The sequence below is a fragment of the Triturus cristatus genome, chromosome 4_1 (assembly GCF_964204655.1).
Source record: "Triturus cristatus chromosome 4_1, aTriCri1.1, whole genome shotgun sequence".
In the NCBI taxonomy this organism is placed as follows: domain Eukaryota; kingdom Metazoa; phylum Chordata; class Amphibia; order Caudata; family Salamandridae; genus Triturus; species Triturus cristatus.
The window spans coordinates 1,232,279,294-1,232,298,737 of NC_140585.1; the positions used below are offsets into that span (position 1 = coordinate 1,232,279,294).

At 43.7% G+C, this 19,444-nt stretch overlaps 1 protein-coding gene across 1 annotated transcript in view; it reads right to left on the reverse strand.

The window, feature by feature from the left end:
• Positions 1-19,444, reverse strand: part of SHMT2 (serine hydroxymethyltransferase 2) — a 135,394-nt gene that overhangs the window by 82,766 nt on the left and 33,184 nt on the right. Inside the window, exons 2-3 of the mRNA XM_085654633.1 lie at positions 16,714-16,890; positions 15,931-16,010 (exon numbers count right to left, since the gene is read on the reverse strand). Of these exons, the coding sequence (XP_085510759.1) occupies positions 15,931-16,010; positions 16,714-16,890 (257 nt within the window). The remainder of the gene's footprint in view (positions 1-15,930; positions 16,011-16,713; positions 16,891-19,444) is intronic.

Here is a 19,444-nt window from a genome sequence, read left to right on the forward strand (position 1 = left end):
AAGTCTCATGGAAATTGAAGAAAGTCAGCGGTGCAGACCAGCAAGGTCTGAGGGAATCACCCAGCAAGGGTAAGTCAGGGCAGGCCTGGAGTAACCAGGGGAGCCCTTTGGTTCGATGAAGAAGTCTTAAGGGGACCCACAAGCCAGCCAGCAAGGGATCGCGAAGACGCCTCGTGAGGATTCGCTTCACAGGAGCCCACGGTCACTCAGGACGAGGTAGGCCTCTGATTTTCGAGGGAAAACCTGCTGGAGGCTTGGACCACACGTGGTCCAAAGCACAAGTTCGTAGAACATCGTGAAGGGGTTGCACTCGACAATAGTGCACGGTACCCGGGTATTGCAGTTCCTCGTAACTCGTGGGGACCACTCGCCTCAGCTCTGCTGGGAACTCACAATGGCCGTCGAGAAGTCAGGAAATCCACTTCCGGGGCTGCAGGGACTTAGGACTCGAGCGGGAAAGTTTGCGACAGTTGATTCAAGTTTTTGGTGCCTACCAAGCAGGGGAGTCACTCCTTGACTCCAAGGGAGATTCTTCCGTCTTCCAAAGGTAGTGGAACGTCGAAGGGCCAGGATTCTTCTTGTAGAGCGTCGTCCAGGGATATCTGATTTGCAATGGCAAGGTTTCCCTAACTTATACTAAAAGAATGGGAGGGACTAGCTCTATGACCACTCCTCTAGGAGGGTCAGGGGGGAGGGTGGGTACACCCACTTCCCTTTGTCCAGTTTCGCGCCAGAGCAGGGGCAGGTAGCCCCTGAACCGGTTTAAGCTGGCATATGCACAGAGGAGCCTACTGCTCCCCTAGTGCAGGACTTCAAAGCACTCTAGGAGTGCACCCACCCAGCCCCAATACACTAAATCCTGTCTAGAAGGTGGTGACATCTCCCTGTGACAGGATGCCTATTGTTGGGCCTCCTCCACTGCGAGTTTCAGTCAGCAGCAGGAGGGCAGCCCAGTGTCTGTGCTGGTGGCATCCATTTTGTGATGCCAGGGCTCTTTCAGATTTCTACCGTGTTTCCACAGTGGGTACATGTCGTCACCTCTAGAAGGGTGGGATCATACTCCCACATCAGTTACTGGTGTGGGGGTATGATTCCAAGTTGTTTGACACCAAACACGACATGTTTTGATGCAGTCATTCCAAAGTTGGCATTTACCGCTAGGTTATAATGCACTTAAGAGTACATGGTTTAACCGCATCCACAAACAGCCACAGAGAATAGACTCTGCCAGCTGCAGGGGGTGCCCTACTCAGGCAGAGGCACCCCCTCACATTGTAAACCAAGCACCCTGCCCTCAGGATTGATTGGGCCTGCCTTAGGGGTGCCTGATAGGTTTATGTGTGTGTGTATGGTGAGATATAGGAACCTATACCTTTGTGAGGAGTGCTAACACTACCTCACCCAGGCTGCAGTAGCAGGCCTGTGGTGTCAGATTTAGTCTGCTTTCCAGGGGTGGCATAATACATGCTTCAGCCCCTGGTAGGCCTGTAAAGTACCTATGCCCTTGGTACCTAAGGTACCATGTACTAGGGGCTCATAAGGCACCACAGTATCCAATCACTAGTGCATCTAATATGCATTCCAAGTTGTTTAGAGAGAATAGAGAGACTGGGGCCCTGATTAGCAGGGACCCAGCCAGACTATAGCCAGAAACCAGTATTAACATCAGAAAAAAAAGTGGGGGCAACATAAGTGCAGATCCTACTCTCCTACACCAAGATAAAAAGAAACGTGGGGCTCCTGGTTATACAGACAACAATCAAGTCACCAAACCACAGCTCAAAGTTAGGTACAAGTTTTCCCGACACACAAGTTAGAACAGTTTGGAGATTCACAAACGGAGTAAAAGGTTTTCTTGACCCATCTCTTTAGGGGGCCGAGATTCACAGGGAACCTCTTCCAGGTTCCTAAACTACACCAGATAGAACAAGCATTTGCAATGCAATAGGTCTCGCATTTATAAGAGTTTGAGCTATTGGCATTGTAAAATTACAATGCCTTTTATTTATGTTTTGGTTTTAAAACAAATAAAAGGCATTGTCATTTACAATGTCAGTAGCATAAACTCGCATAAAAGCAGTGTGTGGAGTGCAGCAGTGTTTGGAGTGCAGCAGTGTGCGGTGTGCGGCGTGCAGCAGTGTGCGGTGTGCGGTGTGCAGCGGCGTGCAGCGGCGTGCGGCGGCGTGCAGCGGCGTGCGGCGGCGTGCAGCGGCGTGCGGCGTGCAGCAGCGTGAGGCGTGCAGCAGTGTGCGGCGTGCAGCAGTGTGCGGCGTGCAGCAGTGTGCGGCGTGCAGCAGTGTGCGGCGTGCAGCAGTGTGCGGCGTGCAGCAGTGTGCGGCGTACAGAAGTGTGTAATGCAGCAGTGTGCGGCGTGCAGCAGTGTGCGGCGTGCAGCAGTGTGCGGCGTGCAGCAGTGTGAGGCGTGCAGCAGTGTGAGGCGTGCAGCAGTGTGCGGCGTGCAGCAGTGTGCGGCGTGCAGCAGTGTGCGGCGTGCAGCAGTGTGTAATGCAGCAGTGTGTAATGCAGCAGTGTGTAATGCAGCAGTGTGTAATGCAGCAGTGTGTAATGCAGCAGTGTGTGGCGTGCAGAAGTGTGTAATGCAGCGGCGTGCAGCAGTGTGCGGCGTGCAGCAGTGTGCGGCGTGCAGCAGTGTGTAATGCAGCAGTGTGTGTAATGCAGCAGTGTGTGTAATGCAGCAGTGTGCGGCATGCAGCAGTGTGCGGCATGCAGCAGTGTGCGGCATGCAGCAGTGTGCGGCATGCAGCAGTGTGCGGCATGCAGCATGGCGTGGTTTGGAAACAACAAGAAAAGCGGACATCAAAGGAAGGGTGGGAGGGAACGAGCATTTGAGGTGCGAGTTATAACGAAAGCTAATTGTTGTAAGAGGGGATGCAGGAAGTGAGGCAGAGCGCACGCTGGCGAAAGCAGTCTGCTGCTTTCAAGTCCGATGCCAGATGCCAGCTTCGCGCTTGAATACCTCACATGCACTGGCCATAAACCGCATTCCTAAGGTTTTGTGCCCCTTACTAAATCTCTCTGAATGCGTGAGGCGGCGCACCCGCAGGAAGTAGCTGGTGGCAAATGGAATGCGCGTGGTTGTGCGCGTAACTGCCACCCGATCCGCCTGGGAAGCATTTTCTGAAGCTCCGACATAAGGCTCGCTGTGCGATCGCTTACGCGATAGCCAGGCGAGACCTAAAAAAGAATCCTAAGTATGCGGGAATGTGTGATTATGTTTGCACAGATGACTCCATCTTGTCAGTCACAGAAGTAATACATGACATTTATTCAAGAAGAGCTTTAGCCCGTCGGAACATTCATGCAGCAAATGCTAGCATGTTGTTGTAAAGGTTCTCTCTATCCCAAAAGAACATACTTCCACCCTTCTAGGTTCTAGGTTGCTACAACCAGAAATCCAGAGCATAGTGGCTTACATCATTTGTCTGCATTACAAGGCACAATTTACCCGACTTGTGCAAACAGAACGTCTTCAACTCACACAGATGTTTAAACAGTGCATTTATTTTCCAAATATCTACAGATGACAATTTTGCTCGCTTTTACGAAGCAGAATTTTCCAACAAATTTCTGTAGAATTATCCAGTGACTTTTTTGTGCAAGGAAAAGCATGCTGCGTTGAGAAGAACACACTAATGATCAGGCGGTTAAAGGAGGGGTCAACATGTCCAGATTTGCAAATGTATGTTTGGCTTAAATCATCCGAGTAAAAAAAAAAAAAAAAAAAATACAAAATCAAAAATTAAAGCATTTGACAAAAAAAATTATCACTGCAACAACTTACTGTTCCCATTAACTAACACTTGGGTTTATGGATATGGTTTTTAAGAACGCATTCGTTTTTTGTCCTTTGCTGCATGGTTTGTTGCACTTGGGTTAGACTGTGCATGCTACTTTGCATAGCTCCTTGTCCCATCTGGCAAAGGAAATATGTATTTATCCAGCGTTTTTGGACCAACATGAAAAACAGGACACCCAGCCATCTGAGGGTAAATTTCGCCCCATCATCAATACTGAATCTGTGGTTTTAGGGACATGTGGTTAAAGAAATTCAACGAAAAGTGCCAATGGTTCTAACTGCGAATATTTGTGCCTTTGACCTGATGTGATTTAAAACTTTAAGACCCCTATTAAGGAAAACGAAGAAAATATATTGCAGGAAACGAGTAATCAAAAGACGGAGTACTTTCCTGTAGGTAAGTAGTGTACCAAAGTAAGGCTCTGCCAAGTAAACAGTAGATAAAACAATTACAGTAAACAAGTTTTTTTTTTTAACTGGTTATGCGGAGGCAATACAATGTCTAACAGAAGTTGTGCAAGAAGGTGCAACAGCCGTCCCTCCAGTAACTGTTAATTTAAAACCTTAAGCAATGCGGATTACTGTATCACTGGTTACTGCTTAAAAAGAAGGCAAATGATTTAAAAAAAAAAAAAAAGTGTAATTGATTTAAATGCCGCTCACTCTGATTATATAAACAATGAGCATTCAAAGCCATTCAATTAAATCACTTAATTATTTGTTAGATAAGAGTTTTACAACTTATCCTTATTGTTAATTATTTGTCTCGATTCATATCTTTCCAATTTTGTATAGATGCATGCAAGAACCAGAATCAATTAATATGCGCTATTAGTAAGACCTACTGCTTTTTCAGTACTCAGCGCGAATGTAATACGCTCCCTAGCAGCCTGAAGTCTATCTATACTATGTGGCAGCAGTTAAAATAAATGTGCATGACATGGTTCAATCATGCATTCATTCATTCATTCCACTTGCGGCGACAACAGATGCTCTACCTCACTGCCCTCAATTCACAGAGGAAACCGATTGTTTGAAAAACTGTTGATCGCAGGCACTGCATCACACCTGTGAACTACGAGCTATATTTCAAGAATTTGTCATCAGGGTCAAACATGGATTTTCTACGTTTTAAGGTAAGGAAACCACCCTAGAAAACAAAGTCACAGGGATACCCGTTATCCATGTACACACAGCGCTGTCTTTGATTATGGCCTCGTGGTGCATTATCATGACACCACTACAACTCCTCGATGAGGTTAATAACTATAATGACCGAAAACCGTTATATAAATGTTAAGCCATTTTTTTATGCCTAAACAATGGTTTCAAAACCGATACGTAAGGGTGATTAAAATGGTTTATTCTCTATAATTTGCAGAGACAACATTCGTACAGTAAACTACAAATTTCAAGCAATGCAAAGTATATATATATATATATCTATCCACAATACTTTGCCACCACGATCCCCTGGAAGGACCAGGACAGAGCCAAATATCGGTGCATTTAGGATTTTATTTTCGAATGCCCTGCACCATTACGCGTTTCAGCCCCGCAGAGGCCTTGATCACATGATACACCAATGGAGAATTTTCTCAGCTATTTAAAGTGCTAGTGCTCAACACATGTGGAAACACGCCCACAGGTAATCATAGACACAGACAACATACTGTCATTGGTGTAGATTATTACAATGCAATATATATGTCGATGTGCATTACAGTACAATGATCAATATAGTGCAAATAACGCAAAGTCAATAAATATTTATAAATACATGAATATCCTGAGTACAGCTATAGCATAAATAAAATCCGATATAAATGCTAAAATCCTGAGCTAAAAATTCATACAATAAGACCAATACAAATGACCCAAGAAAATTAGCAGCAAAATAGCATATCTAATCTTAGCAGTCAAGAGTTAAAATTTTGTTTATTATATGTAGCTCTGTCGCCCACAACTTAATTAAGCTCGCATAATGATTCATGTTGGTAGCAGCAAAAAATAATTGCGACAAAGTTATTGCATTGCAGAAATATACTTGTACGTCCTGTATATATATATATATATATATATATATATATATATATATATATATATATATACACACATATATATATATACATACACACACACACACACACATATACACACACCGCAAATGTAAACTTCACACGCACATTTTCAATCCAAATAACAGACTAACATGTCCACCACTCAAATGAATTTAATATTTGACTATACTTATTCACCACCAATCCTTTATGAGTTTTGGAGTAGTGTGCTGCTTGCCGAAAAAGCACTTCAACACCCCATCATGGGTAGAAAGCGCTATATAAATGCAAACCTTTTTACCTCTTCTACCCCTTCGCTCTCCTTCTCAACCCAAATAACTGACTAACATATCCACCACTCAAATTGCTTTAATATTTTCACTATACTAATTCACCAATAATCCTTTATGGGTTCCGGGGTAGCGTGCTACTCGCTGAAAAAGCGCTTGGACACCTCATCAGGGCTAGTAAGAGCTATAACAATGCAATTACAATAATATACACAATGCAAATATTAACATGCCACATCAGGTCTTATTGTGGACCATTTGCTTCAGACACCTGATGACTTTTACACTAACCTGAATGTCATCATGCCACTGGACAACGATATACAATGTACACATCACCATGTGGGGAATCAAAAGAAAAGCAGAATCTAGTAATCTAGTAATTACACAATCAGTTCAGACCAGACTCCCCTATTACTGGCCATTGAATAGCAACCTAACGCTCATTAGTGTAGCTGGGAGGTCAGAAGGACTGGGGTTCTCTGTTCCATTGTTTTAGATTTTTTTAAATCCTTTTATTTTAAATGAAGGTTTTTATCATTACAAGTTTTTTGTATATTACTTGCAAACCACGATTATGTTTTAATTGCATTATTTTACTGAAACTAATGAATTTGTATACATTACTCGTTTTAATATATGTATATGTATTTTGCACTTTTAGGATCAGTCGACCGAAATAAAGTTATTGAATCTTAGATATACACACACACACACACTCTCACACATCACCCAGAGGCAGATGCCACTGGGTAGTTTTATAGTTAGGACCAAGTACTTTTTTTGCTTATACCTTTGGTGCAGTTTGAAGAATCTTCATCTACCCCACTATTTTCTTGAAAGTTTCAGGCTGATCCATCAAGCAGGGGCGGAGAAAAAAAAAAAAAAAAAAGGAGGGGGGGGGGGGGGTCCCACAGCACGTTTTTCCCATCCAAATTTCCCTAGGTAGACATTCCAGGGCTTGTGGATGGGGATCCCAGAGCCACAACACTTCCCCCCCGCCTTGGGTCAAAATTAAAATTGATGTTTAAAAATGTATCCCCCAAGAAGACCAACGTGGCCCTAGCAGAATCACAGTGGATATGTGGGCTACAGCAATAAAAAAAAATTAAGGCGAGATTTGTGCGCGTGTGTGGGGGCAAACTCCATGGGATGCGGGCGTGAGTACACCGTGTGGTAGTGAGCCAAGTACTGTGTCCACCCCCCCACAGCGCATGAGCGAAGCCTGTCCACAGCAGTGGCTTTGTCGCCCACTGCGATTTGGGTGCAGGGTCTGGCCGCAAGTGATGCACATCTTGCTTTACAATAAAAGGAGCATAGTGATTCACTGAAAAATAAAGGTTAACGAGGCGTTCTAGTTGGGCAAAAATGTCAGTTAAAACATACAATTTTTAAATGAACAAAATTTTTGAAATTCACCAGTTATAGTTATCTAACAACTATAGCTCGTATACCAAAGTAACCATACTTTGCACCCTCGACATTCACTACTAATTACCTCACATATTGCACTCAAGACATGTTCTATTACATCTGCAACATCTGAAATGACATCATTGATGAGAACACTGCATTGCGGAGCCATGATTTTCGGTTACTTTAGGCAGACCCTCCTGCTTTTTGCAATTTTGCAAAGTACAAAATAAATGCAAAATTAGCTGTAAAGTTTGATGCCTGCGATTTTCACGATATAGGCTGCCCGATTCCGCAGTAGCGAAGCTCAAGGGTCTGTGCTGTAAATCGGTCAGCACATTTTATTTTTGTTAAAAAAAAAAAAAAAAGCCTTGCTGAATACGTAATGCCCTACTACGGACAGCCTTTAGCATGACCCAAACCCTTCACAGCTAGCAATCCTCTAGTGAATAATGAAGCAGACATGAGTAGAACAGGGGGTACTATGAACAGTGTGTACACTATGCAGAGTGTTTGGCCTGTACCATACTGTCTGCAGACAGCCAAACTCTTGAGGAATATGCCACAGATTTCTAAACAGCATTTTCTAAGAACAGTGTTCAAGCTATGTAAAATCTCTCCAAAGGGACAATATTCACTGTAAACACCAAAGGCCTGAAGGTGCTAGAGGTCCGACTACCTACACCCTTTATACTCATCTGAAAACATTACAGATAAATCGGCTTCAGTGGCTTATTGAGCACATGTATCCGGCTAAGTATCCGGCGCACACAGTCCTTTGACATATATAGATGAATCCCTTAAAATACTTAAGTACTCTGCATTTACTACATACAATCGCTGCACTGTCACCTGCACACAATGTTAGTCCTGTACGCAGATATTCATGATTTGCTCCATTCCTTTACACATCTAGGACCCATTAGGAGCATGAACATTTTGTTAACACTTACAACCATTAGCAGCAAAAAGGCTGTACAAAATTAGGTAGAAAACTAGTGTAGGAAAGTGCCCTTTCCGACATGGTCACCCTCACTTTTTGCCTGGTATTTGATGTGATTCGACTGGAAGTGCATTGCGTTCCTGCTAACCCGGTCCCCAATGCCAGATCTCTTCCCCAAAAACTGTGTAATTGTAGCCCAATTGGCAATACCTTTAGCACTCCCTGTAAGTCCCTAGTAAGTGGTGCCCCTGGTATCTAGGTGCAAGGAGGCTAAAGAGGGACTTTAAGGGCAGCAGCTCAAATTGTGCCACCCCAAAGGACCCCTCACCAAAGCCATACAAACTGCCACTGCAGGCTGCGTGTCTTGGTGCAGACAAAAGTGAAAACACGACGGGGCACACATTCCAGTGTAACTTCATAACATGTGGCGCACAATAACACTCCAACCACCAGTCGCACAGTTGACTCAGACAATATTCAATAGACTCCATCATAAGTTAATTGATCCATTTTAATACGTTTTGAACCATGTTTTATTTAATGAATTTCTCATTATTTTCTTCATTCATATAAAAGGCTGCATGTTTCCCAAATTTTTTCCAATGCTATAGATATGCCTATCCGGTGCCTTTTATGGGTGAACATTATTCATCCTGGGCAGCTGTATTCATATGACCCAATGCATTTCGGGCTGAACAGCCCTTCATCAGGGGTAGCTATAATTCCAAATTAAAACCGCTATCAATGTTATAAACATTAGACATGAAGCATAAGCTATACCTTGACACATTATACCAAGTATTATCCATGTGTATTTGATGTGAAACAACATAATACATGAACACCCGTGTTTGTGAAGACACAACTGTTATCTCACATGTGAAACTAAACTAACCACTTTAACCAACTACTCCTCTTATCAAACTTAATGCCACCCAGTGTATACCAGACTCAAACCCAATAGCGTGATGACTTCCCCCAACACAGTGATAACGTACTGTACCTGCAAATGCTAAATGTGGTTCACAGCAATTAAACCGGCACATCTCCTCCTTATCACACCACTGGGCAAGTTCACGAAAAGCAAGCCGCTAAACTTGTGATCCCAATTAATCAACTCAATGTTGTTCTCCTCTTAGACGCCCCCTGTTTGCATTCCCACCCATTACAGGACTAATTACCTATTCAAACCCCAAATTTAGGAAAAATACAAATCCCACAAACCACTGCATACCCTTCATTAAGCACTCGCCCTCCATGCATAAACCCAAAAATGTGCAGGTTGTGATTAAAAACGATATACAATATTTAACACAAATACATATGTCAAATGTACATCAATATAAACAATGTTTACAAGTCTTAAGTTCTCAAACACAGACTTATTAGCAGTTCTTAAGACATGAAATGAACATAGTCTGGTGCTAATAAGTCTGCCTTTAAGAAATTAAGACTTGTAAGCATTGTTTATATTGATGTACATTTTACCCCATCACCCCGGTGCCATATTTGAATTATGGAGGAGAAATTATCAACATAATCAAAAAGTGTGAAAGAGTTCTCAGGCAGCTGGCTCAGACAAACTCATTGCCGGCATATTAAAATCTTGCCCTAGTTCTTGGCCAATTTACTTGAAACAACTCTTTGATCACGGCTTAAATTTGGATCTATCCCTTTCTCTTGGAAGGGAAGCATCATCATTCCTCTATTCAAAAAGGGCGATGGGAATGATCCTAAAACTTAAATACCGATCGCATTTTTGGATGTAATACGTAAAGTTTTCACCAAATGCTTCCTACAAAGACTTTCTCTGGCCACTTATTTGAATAATCCTTCATGGTCTAACCATAGCAAGGGGCAAATTCATAAAGACTCTGCAATTGGGTTGGTAAAAAAATTGTTTTAATTCAGCGGGGGTGGAGACATTGCATCACTATTAAAAGTATGGGACTCCACCAGCGATATTATATGCACCAGAATCTCATTCAATAGTTGCCCTGAAAAGATATGCCAGCATGGAGTATAAACTTTGGAAACATTTAGGTCTGGGGCAGTCATCCACACTGGAAATGATTTGCTTAGAGCGGACATTAACCAGTCATTAACTACAGGGCTTTCGGTCTAATTCTTCACTATGCACAAAGGCTTTTTAATCAGTCGTGAAGAGCTTATTAAAAAGCTCGTTTGGGGAGCATTTGTGCAGGATTCCGAAAGACTGTACCATTACACAGTTTTTCTGGTTTTCAAAAAATTGATAACATTCAAAACTATCAATATCATTTAGCACACTGTAAGCAGATTCCAATTGAACTGTTACCTTGTTACTCATGGTGCAATGTAATTGTATTTAAGAGCAAATTTAGTACCTCAGGTGAGGTCTATTAGCAGGATGTTTGATAACCTGTTTCCTCCTGTTAAGCAAGAGCTCATAGGCTAAAGTTAGATGAATCCTGTGGCCGCGCAGTTGTCAACCTTGTAATGCCATGATACAAGATTAAGTTCATGTGGTGTGTTTTTTAGTCTAGGTCTAGGAATATTGAGAAATAAATATTTGGTCTCAACATGGAAAACAATTCTCCTGTGCGACAAGAGGTGTTAATCCTAATGTTGAACCCATGCTCTGTAAATATTGGTTATTGTATAAAAAGTTTTTTTGGGTAATTTTTAAAATTCTAAATAGGTTTAAAGAACTAATTTAATACTGTTTTAAGAAAACACATAGCACTTTTTAGAAATAGTGTTGGTTTTCCCTAGGTCATTTTTAAAAGTGAAATTTTTTAATCTCTTTATATTGTCAGCAGAGGAACTAGCTTTGAACGTAAAATTATTAATGTTGAAATTTTTACCGAAGAGTAATTTGATGGGTGTTGAGTAGGCGATTTTATATTTATAATGTTATGTTCTTACATGGTTGGTCTAATAATTTCTAAGGTGATGAATTGTATTTGCAGCATAATCTGTGGATTCACAGTTGCGTTTTGTAAATTAGATTATCTACTGGCGGTCGCCAGTAGATAGTTATAGTTAGGACCGTGTTTCCATAGGAAATCTGAAAATTCTATTTTGAATAACTTTGGCACCGGTTGACGAATCCTCGCAAAATTTTCAAAACTAATGGGGCGCTCCGCTCAGCTCCTTCCCTGAAAGTCTCGGGGTGATTCGTCAAGCAGGGGCCGAGAAAAAAGGGGGGTCCCAAAACGCGTTTTCCCCATGCATTTTCCCATAGGACCTTTAGTCGAAGGTACAGCCCAAACGGCTGAACAGAATTACTTGAAATTTGGCAGAGAGGTAGTCCTCAGGTCAGGCATGTGCCTTTTGCATGTATGGAGTCAATCTGTTCAGTATTTCCTGAGAAAATTGCAGTTAAAGCACATAAATATCTATAGCCGCGCACCGTGCGCACACCCTAACGTGCGCGAGCGTAATTCTGATTGGTGGTTACATGTCAGTCAACGTTCGAAATCAGGATGTGTCGGCCGCCATTTTGTTTGTTTTGGGTGCGAGAGTGAAAAAGAGAGGTGGCAAACGTGAAAAGGGGGCAGGGTAGAGAGTTCCTGACCCCCTAGCCTTTGTCAGGGGGTCCCTAAAGGACCCCGAAGGGTGAAAAAAAAAAATGTATTTTTTTTTTTTTTTTTTTAAATCGCGGGGTGCGCGCATGGTGAAAAACCTTTAAAAAAAAAAAAAAAGAAAAACATACATAACTTAACATTTAAAAAACCGTACAAATTCACTTAAAAAACCATAGGTTTCACACACGTTATAGTTAGCTGGACATTTCACTCGTAAAAAACCATTGAAATTCCCCCGTTATAGTTAGTGCAGGCAACTATAACTCACGCGACCGCAATCCTCTGCTGATGACATATGTGTCTTTATGAAAAAAAAATATTTGTAATATATGTATAGCTAAAATTTAATGGAAGAAGACATGGGCAAATAAGTGTCTAAATACAGTATTAGCATCAGCAGAGGATTGCGGTCGCGTTAGTTATAGTTGCCTGCACTAACTATAACGGGGGAATTTCAATGGTTTTTTACGAGTGAAATGTCCAGCTAACTATAACATGTGTGAAACCTATGGTTTTTTCATTGAATTTGCAAGGTTTTTTAAATGCTAATTCCTAACTATAACGTGTGTGAAACCTATGTTTTTTTCAGTGAATATATATATATACACATATACATACACACACACACACACACACACACACACACACACATATGGCCCAATGCCTTAAGCGGCATGGGGGCATATGCCTTAAGAGGCCCTGGAGACCCCATCCCTCGGTGCCATCGTTTAATGGGGGAGGCGGTAAGTAATCTTGCTCTATAAGCCTTAAATGGCCTCGGGGACGCCATCCCCAAGGCAAATTACCATCATTAAGGGGAGGCCCCCCCCCCTCCCGAGCCTCAACAGGCCCTGGAGACCAAATCCCCTATGGCCTAAATTCATTATTGGAGAGGGCGTGTGCCCCCCCCTTGCCCCCCAGAGCATTCCTTGGCCCGGAGACCCCATCCCTAGGGCCAGAGGTAGGTGTCCCTGTGCCCACCCAGGGCGCGCACATATCAGTACACTGAGGGGTGCAGGGGAGCCCCAGGGCCCACGCAGCCCCAGCTTGCTCCATGCATTGTGCGGGAGTTAGCATTGCTCCTGCCAGGAGTGAAAAGCTACTTATGCTTGCTCGCTCCAGCTGGGAGCAATATCTGTTTCTCTGCCTGCTGGATTGCAGCCTGGAAAACAGAAGTCTGCTCCCACCAGTCAGAAGCATGATTAAATCTCCCGCCGAGTGGGAGCAGACATGACATCCCTGCATGCGGTGCTGCAGACAGGAAAGGCATGCTTGCTCCCGCCTGGCAGGAGATTTAAAAATGCTCCTGCCGGGAGGCAGCAAATATAGGTTTCCTTGCCCGTGCTAGTGCGGGGAAACTACTCTGTCCTAGGGGTGAGGTTCCTAGGACAGAGTAATTGAGCCATCCCCAGAGATGGGAACCCCGAGACCTTAAGAGGCTCAACGAGGGCCCTCCTTCAAGTTAATTTTGGCCGTACAAAAGGGCATTTTTTTTTTTACATCAATCAGTCCTGAGTGATTGGTACCCGGTGCCCTTTGAGGCTTGGGCAAAAAAACAGTTGGACAGAATGCAGAACAATGTCATACATTCACCCCAGTACAGAGATCTGGGACTAAATCCATCGTTTTTTTCCTCACCATACCATTCCAGTTTGAACCCAACCATATGCTAATCAGTCTTGACCCTGTGCCTCATGGGAACAGTCCAGCCCGAACTGCCAAGCTAGGTCCTCCCTGAACTGGAAACAAGTATCCTAGGACCAGTTTCGTAGTTTCACCCCTCTTCAGCCAGGATAGCTTGATTCCAGTGGCATGGAGAGCACGGGACCCACGTCTGGGCATACCCTTTCCACTCGGGTGACAAATTCAAAAACAGTTGATGGATTAAACCCAGATCAGGTGAGTGTTTGATTTGCTCAAACGCTCCGTCCATCATCCCCTTCGGTATCGCTTTGAGGCTTGGGAGCGAGTCATGTGCCCCCCCTCCCCTTTATTTATTTTTTAAGAAATCGGCCTGTTGGGGACCCAGAGGATGCCATCAGCTTAGGAATAGGGATTGCGCACCCCTTCCTCTTATACAAGACATCTGGCCCGGGGTGTGGGGGGGGGGGGGGGGGGGAATGAGGTCCCTACTCAAGCCCTCCTCCCCAAATATTTCTGAAAAAATGTTGGGCCTCCATTTCTTTTTTGGGGTGTTGCCACAATCACACCATTTTTTTTTTTTTAAGTTTGGCCCTTGGGTTCCTATTTTGAGGCAATAAAGATCTCACCTTGTAGGCATGAGAGTAGTGATTGTTTTGAACCGGGCAGTGTTTTTTTTGTCCTGATGAAAAGCCCAGGGCCATAGATAAAGGGTTGAAATATGTCGATTAGTGGTTAAGGGTAATAGGACCATAAAACCCTTACCCCTCTTTGGAAGGTATTTTTAACCATACCCAAACAACAATTAATAAAGGGACACCTAGGTTGGCTTAAGGTATTTCTATCTTTTCAGTTACCCCGGCTTAGAAAAATATTCAGAGTGCTCCCTGAAAAACGGTTAAGCACATCCTGGTTTTTAGGAACCAGAATGGGAACCCGATGATTATGCATGGCACTACTAGAGTGGGTGAGGCTCTACCACAGAAAACAGGATTTTTCTCCACTATGAGCAGGGTTCTTTTGTGAAGTAAATCTGCACACAAGATAGGGGATACCCTCTATATATTTCTGGGGACTAAACCCCAAATCCTGTAATGACTGCCAGCAACATTTTCTCATGTTGCTGGCACCCAATTCCAGCTCTTGTTCTCACGGGAGTCAGCCTCTCACAGGAGCTAATTGAACCAACTGAAAAAACCTCTCTGGGGCCAATCAGAAGGCTCAATTTCTTAATGCTGGGTTAGAGGGACTCTAGCGAGACTTCTTCGAACCAAACTGTCCAGATATACAAATATTTTGAACTTGAATCATCAAAAACTACAGAACGGCTTTGCACCAAATCACAAAAAGCATGCTTTCTAGATCCAGATCTAACTTCTTGCCAAATTTGGTGTAATTCTGTTCAGCGGTCTTTGGAAAATTAATGAGGATTTTGTGCTTTTTGGGACACCCTTTTTTCTTGTGCCCCACCTGACAGATTAGACCAAAACTTTCCAGGAAAGTGAGGAGGTGGCTGAACTTTTTTTGGGAAAGTTTCATGAAGACGGTCCCAAAGTTATTAGCAAACCAAAATGCGCTCTATATATTGAAAAGCAGACCTAATTATTACTACCCTGTGGCGACTGCCACTGGGTAAAAAAGAAAAAAAAATTATATATATATATATATATATATATATATACACACACACACACACACACACACACACACACACGATAGTTTCACTCTAATGTGCTGATTGACAATTAACTTGGTCGTATTTTGTCTATATTCATGTTTTTAATCCGTATAAATACTTTCTACAAAATGGCGCTACTCAGGTGATCAGCCGAAACGCATCCGGTTTGTCCGGAGTGGCCTGATGAAATACACCAATGTCCATTTACTTCTGTCCGCGAGTGCCGTCTCTTTTACTAAAACGTGAAGAATTTTGTGATTATGTATATATGTATATATATATCACATACATATACACACACGCGCGCGCGCACACACAGAAATGTGACAGTGATGCAAACTGGAATACAAGGGCACAGCGTATAAACAGCATTGCTTATGGAAGGTATTTACAACACTGCATCGACAGCAAGTGCGGTTTTACACTGCCTACTGGCACAGGCTTTAGTTCACCTCTCGAGCATCTGTGCAAGTACCGCGCGACCCATGACCCAGCAGCGCAAGGCGGACATTTCATTACCTCTTGCCAGGGTATCCTTCGGAGTACTTGTTATTGAGGCAGGATCCCAAGGCCTCCAGAGCAGCTCTGCTGCAGAAATTCTATAAATAATATAAAAGCCACATTTTACAACCTAGTTATGGAAGGAAGAAGGCCTAGCCACAGGCCCAGCGGCAATAAAGGTGAGGCAACACAGCCTCAGTAGGATAAACAAAAATTACTTTTTCCACATATTCCTTGGACCGCTTCTCTGCCCTTGCTCTCCGCTCACTCTATTTGAGCTTCCTCGTGTTCCCTTACCACAGTCTCTGCCTTCCAACCAACTCTGCATCTTCACTTTGACTCCTCCTTGACTTACCTTGTGCCCTTCTTCCCCCTCACACTGTTCATGCTCCTGCTCCTTCACTCTTCCCTCTTTCTCACAGCGCCTGCTCTTTAGTCCAGGCCCCTCACTCAGGCACTTCTCTTCCCTCTTTTGCTTTTTTGCGTTGATTTCCCCCTTCTCCCAGACCTAGAAGTACATATAGGGGGTCCCTCATTACAGATACACTTCTCTGCCCTCAAACTCCAAATTATCCTTAATCTTACACCTCACCCTCTAGTCTTTTCTCACTTAATATCCTATCTTGCACCACACCCCTTCATTGCTGGACTGGCAAACCCCAATCTTCTAAGATTACCCTCTCTCTGCTGTTTCCATTGTATGGTCTGTATAGGATCTATAGACATTGCCTATGCAATACAGCAGCATCACCAACTCACAGAACCACCCAACCTTATAAGTACCATATGTAGCAGACTCACCTCAGAAGCAATAAGCTCCAGCCCACGGCACTGTCTGTCCTTTTCTCGCTTTACAAGGTCCCACATTTCAGGGTCATCCTCAGCCAGACTCTCCTGCCCTAGCCACTGACTGGCTTCTGCGCTGTGCTGGCCACGGGTGCCCACAGCCCGGGAAACCTGGCAGCTTCTTGCTAAGGGCTGGGGAGAACGAGAAACACACATACATGAGTCATCGATAAATCAGAGAGATATTACAGTTAAAGAAAAAGCGACAAATTCATCAGCATTATCAATGGGGATAGACCGCTCCCAATGGGCACACTGAATTCGGAAGTCTACCTATAGAAGCCTATAAGCACATAAGCAGTGCGCGCTCATGATCAGACATCACTCCCCAAGGCAGTGGTGGAAAATGAAGTGTGAAGGGCCAGGGGACCAAATAATTCTTACGTTAATTCAGAATAGAAAACAGATCATGCAGAATCTTGGTAGCTCTACAGACAAGGCCGGTCACCTGATGCTCTCTTCTCACCATTATGAGCAGCAGCCAGTGCCACAAGGTGCCTATCGAGGTGAGGAAACGACTGGCATCATGAGTCCTCCCAGACAGACAGAGATGAACAAGGTGTTTTACTTCTGCGGGTCAGGCAGTTGATGAGAGCGCAAATATAGGAACCTGTATAGGCAGTGCTTAATTTGAGCTGGTGGTTTTGAGTGCTCGGCACCCTCACTTAATTGTCAGCACCTGAGCTTATGGCAGTCTGCCACGTAGTGGCACTGTGTCTAATTTAGGTATGAGCAGAACAACAGTGGTTTAATAACTGAACATACATTAACAATGACTAAAACCTGCCACCCAAGTCATTATAGCTTTGGGGACCTGGAATAGTATGAATTGTCACACTTGTTGGAGTGTGATGGGCATTTGTTGTGTTGGTACCATCATTGACAGCGCTGACGTGAGCAATGGATGGTGCAAGCTGTAATGGAACTGGTTGCTATCAATGCAAGACTATCCCAGTCAAGCTGCAATACTCATTTGAAGAGTGCCGCATCCAGTTCTTCACCCATTTCCACAAAGAGCTGATGAAGGTATCCCCTCCTCTCAGGTACGGACAGCTCTGCTTTTCCAGTAGGTACTCTCAGTTAATAAGTTTGTTGTTTTGCAGTGCAAGCCAACATTCTGGATCCTCGGTAGGGACCAGAAGAAGCCTTTTCTCCTTCCAGAGAGGTCTAAATCACTGCAAGACAAGGTCAGACCTATTCTTTGTAGCTCGATTGGTACAAGGGCTTCGGGTTTATAATCTGACAGACACTTCAGGGCCAATACAATGGACGCCATCTGTTTTGAAACTGGCCGGACATTACGGCTGGCTTCTTATGGGCTCAAGGAGCCCGTCTGCCACTCGGAAATGGCATGTAATCCCTATGGAGATTACGATGCTCGGTTTCTGGCAGGCTTCCCGACTTGGAAAGTCTGTTGGAAAGTTTCTTTCTGCGGCCTCTGGTTAGGGGCCACCTATGGTGCCCTGTGTTGATCCCTGCACTGTGTGGCAGGCACCTGAAGGTGTCTGCCACACAGTGCATGGATGAACACAAACTCCTTTTTCTGTAAGGGAGCTTGTGCTGCAGCCGGTTTCCGACCACAGAGCAAGCTCCCATACAGAAAAGGGAGCTTGAGACCACACCATGTGGGGTCACATCATAATTGAGCGGTCGGGAACACGGACCAGAAGGTCAGTCGGACCAGTATCTGTGATAGCCCGTCTGACATCGTAAAAAGTGCTTCTCTTGGCTAGTCTACAGGTACAACTTTGCAGGACTATGAGGAGTCAAAATACCACCCATTTACAATGGTTCACATCATTCAAAATGTAAAACAATATCTAAAGGTGGCACTACAGTTGAACCTGCGAGTGCAGTGTTCCGACACCGCCATAAAATGTCTTTTTTTTGTTCTAAAATGTCAGCAACAATCTATTCTTGGTGCATCAGAAGCCGGTGGTAGAATCTGATAGGAAGTGACAGTATCCTTCTGCAACAACTACACATTGTAAAGAAGGCTGCCTTCCTACCACTGCAAGCCTTTCTGTATCATTGTTAAGACACAGTGCTATTTTACAAAGACTATGCCACTAAGTCGCTTTATGCCAAAAAAAAGACGAAGACAACATGCATTCAAGCCACAGAAACATGGATGACAATATTAGATCAAACAAGCACCGGCAAAGAAAATAGGTCTCACATACAAGAAAGCTATTAGCTTTGTCAGTGTTTTTTGCTATGTTATACAGCTGAAACTAAAATGTAAAAATTAAAAAAAAAAAAAGCACTTTCACATGGCCAGCACTGGCTGTGTAATAGCCCTTTTTAGGTCGAGCCTGGGCAGCGCATGAGCTGCTCTGCGAGGCATGCTGTATTCAGGTAGGGACTTAAAGCTCCGCCCACTCTGTCCATATTTTTCATTGGCTTGTATCATTGTCCACTGTAAACTGTGGCTGTTCATTTGTCAATAGGGTTAGTATGCCCTCCTTAGTACCCCCTTGTCTTATTTTGTAACCTCCCATGGTGACACCCCCCGTTACGTGTGTTGTTACTCGGTAGGCTTTAAATACTGTCTCTGAGGACTATTTCCTCAAATAGTTTTGTCCTCCTGCTGGTGCAGGCAGGACACGCTCACTCCGAACGCTTCTTTTTTATTTTTATAGCACGGGCGCCGAACGCATTTGCAATGCAATAGGTCTTCCATTTG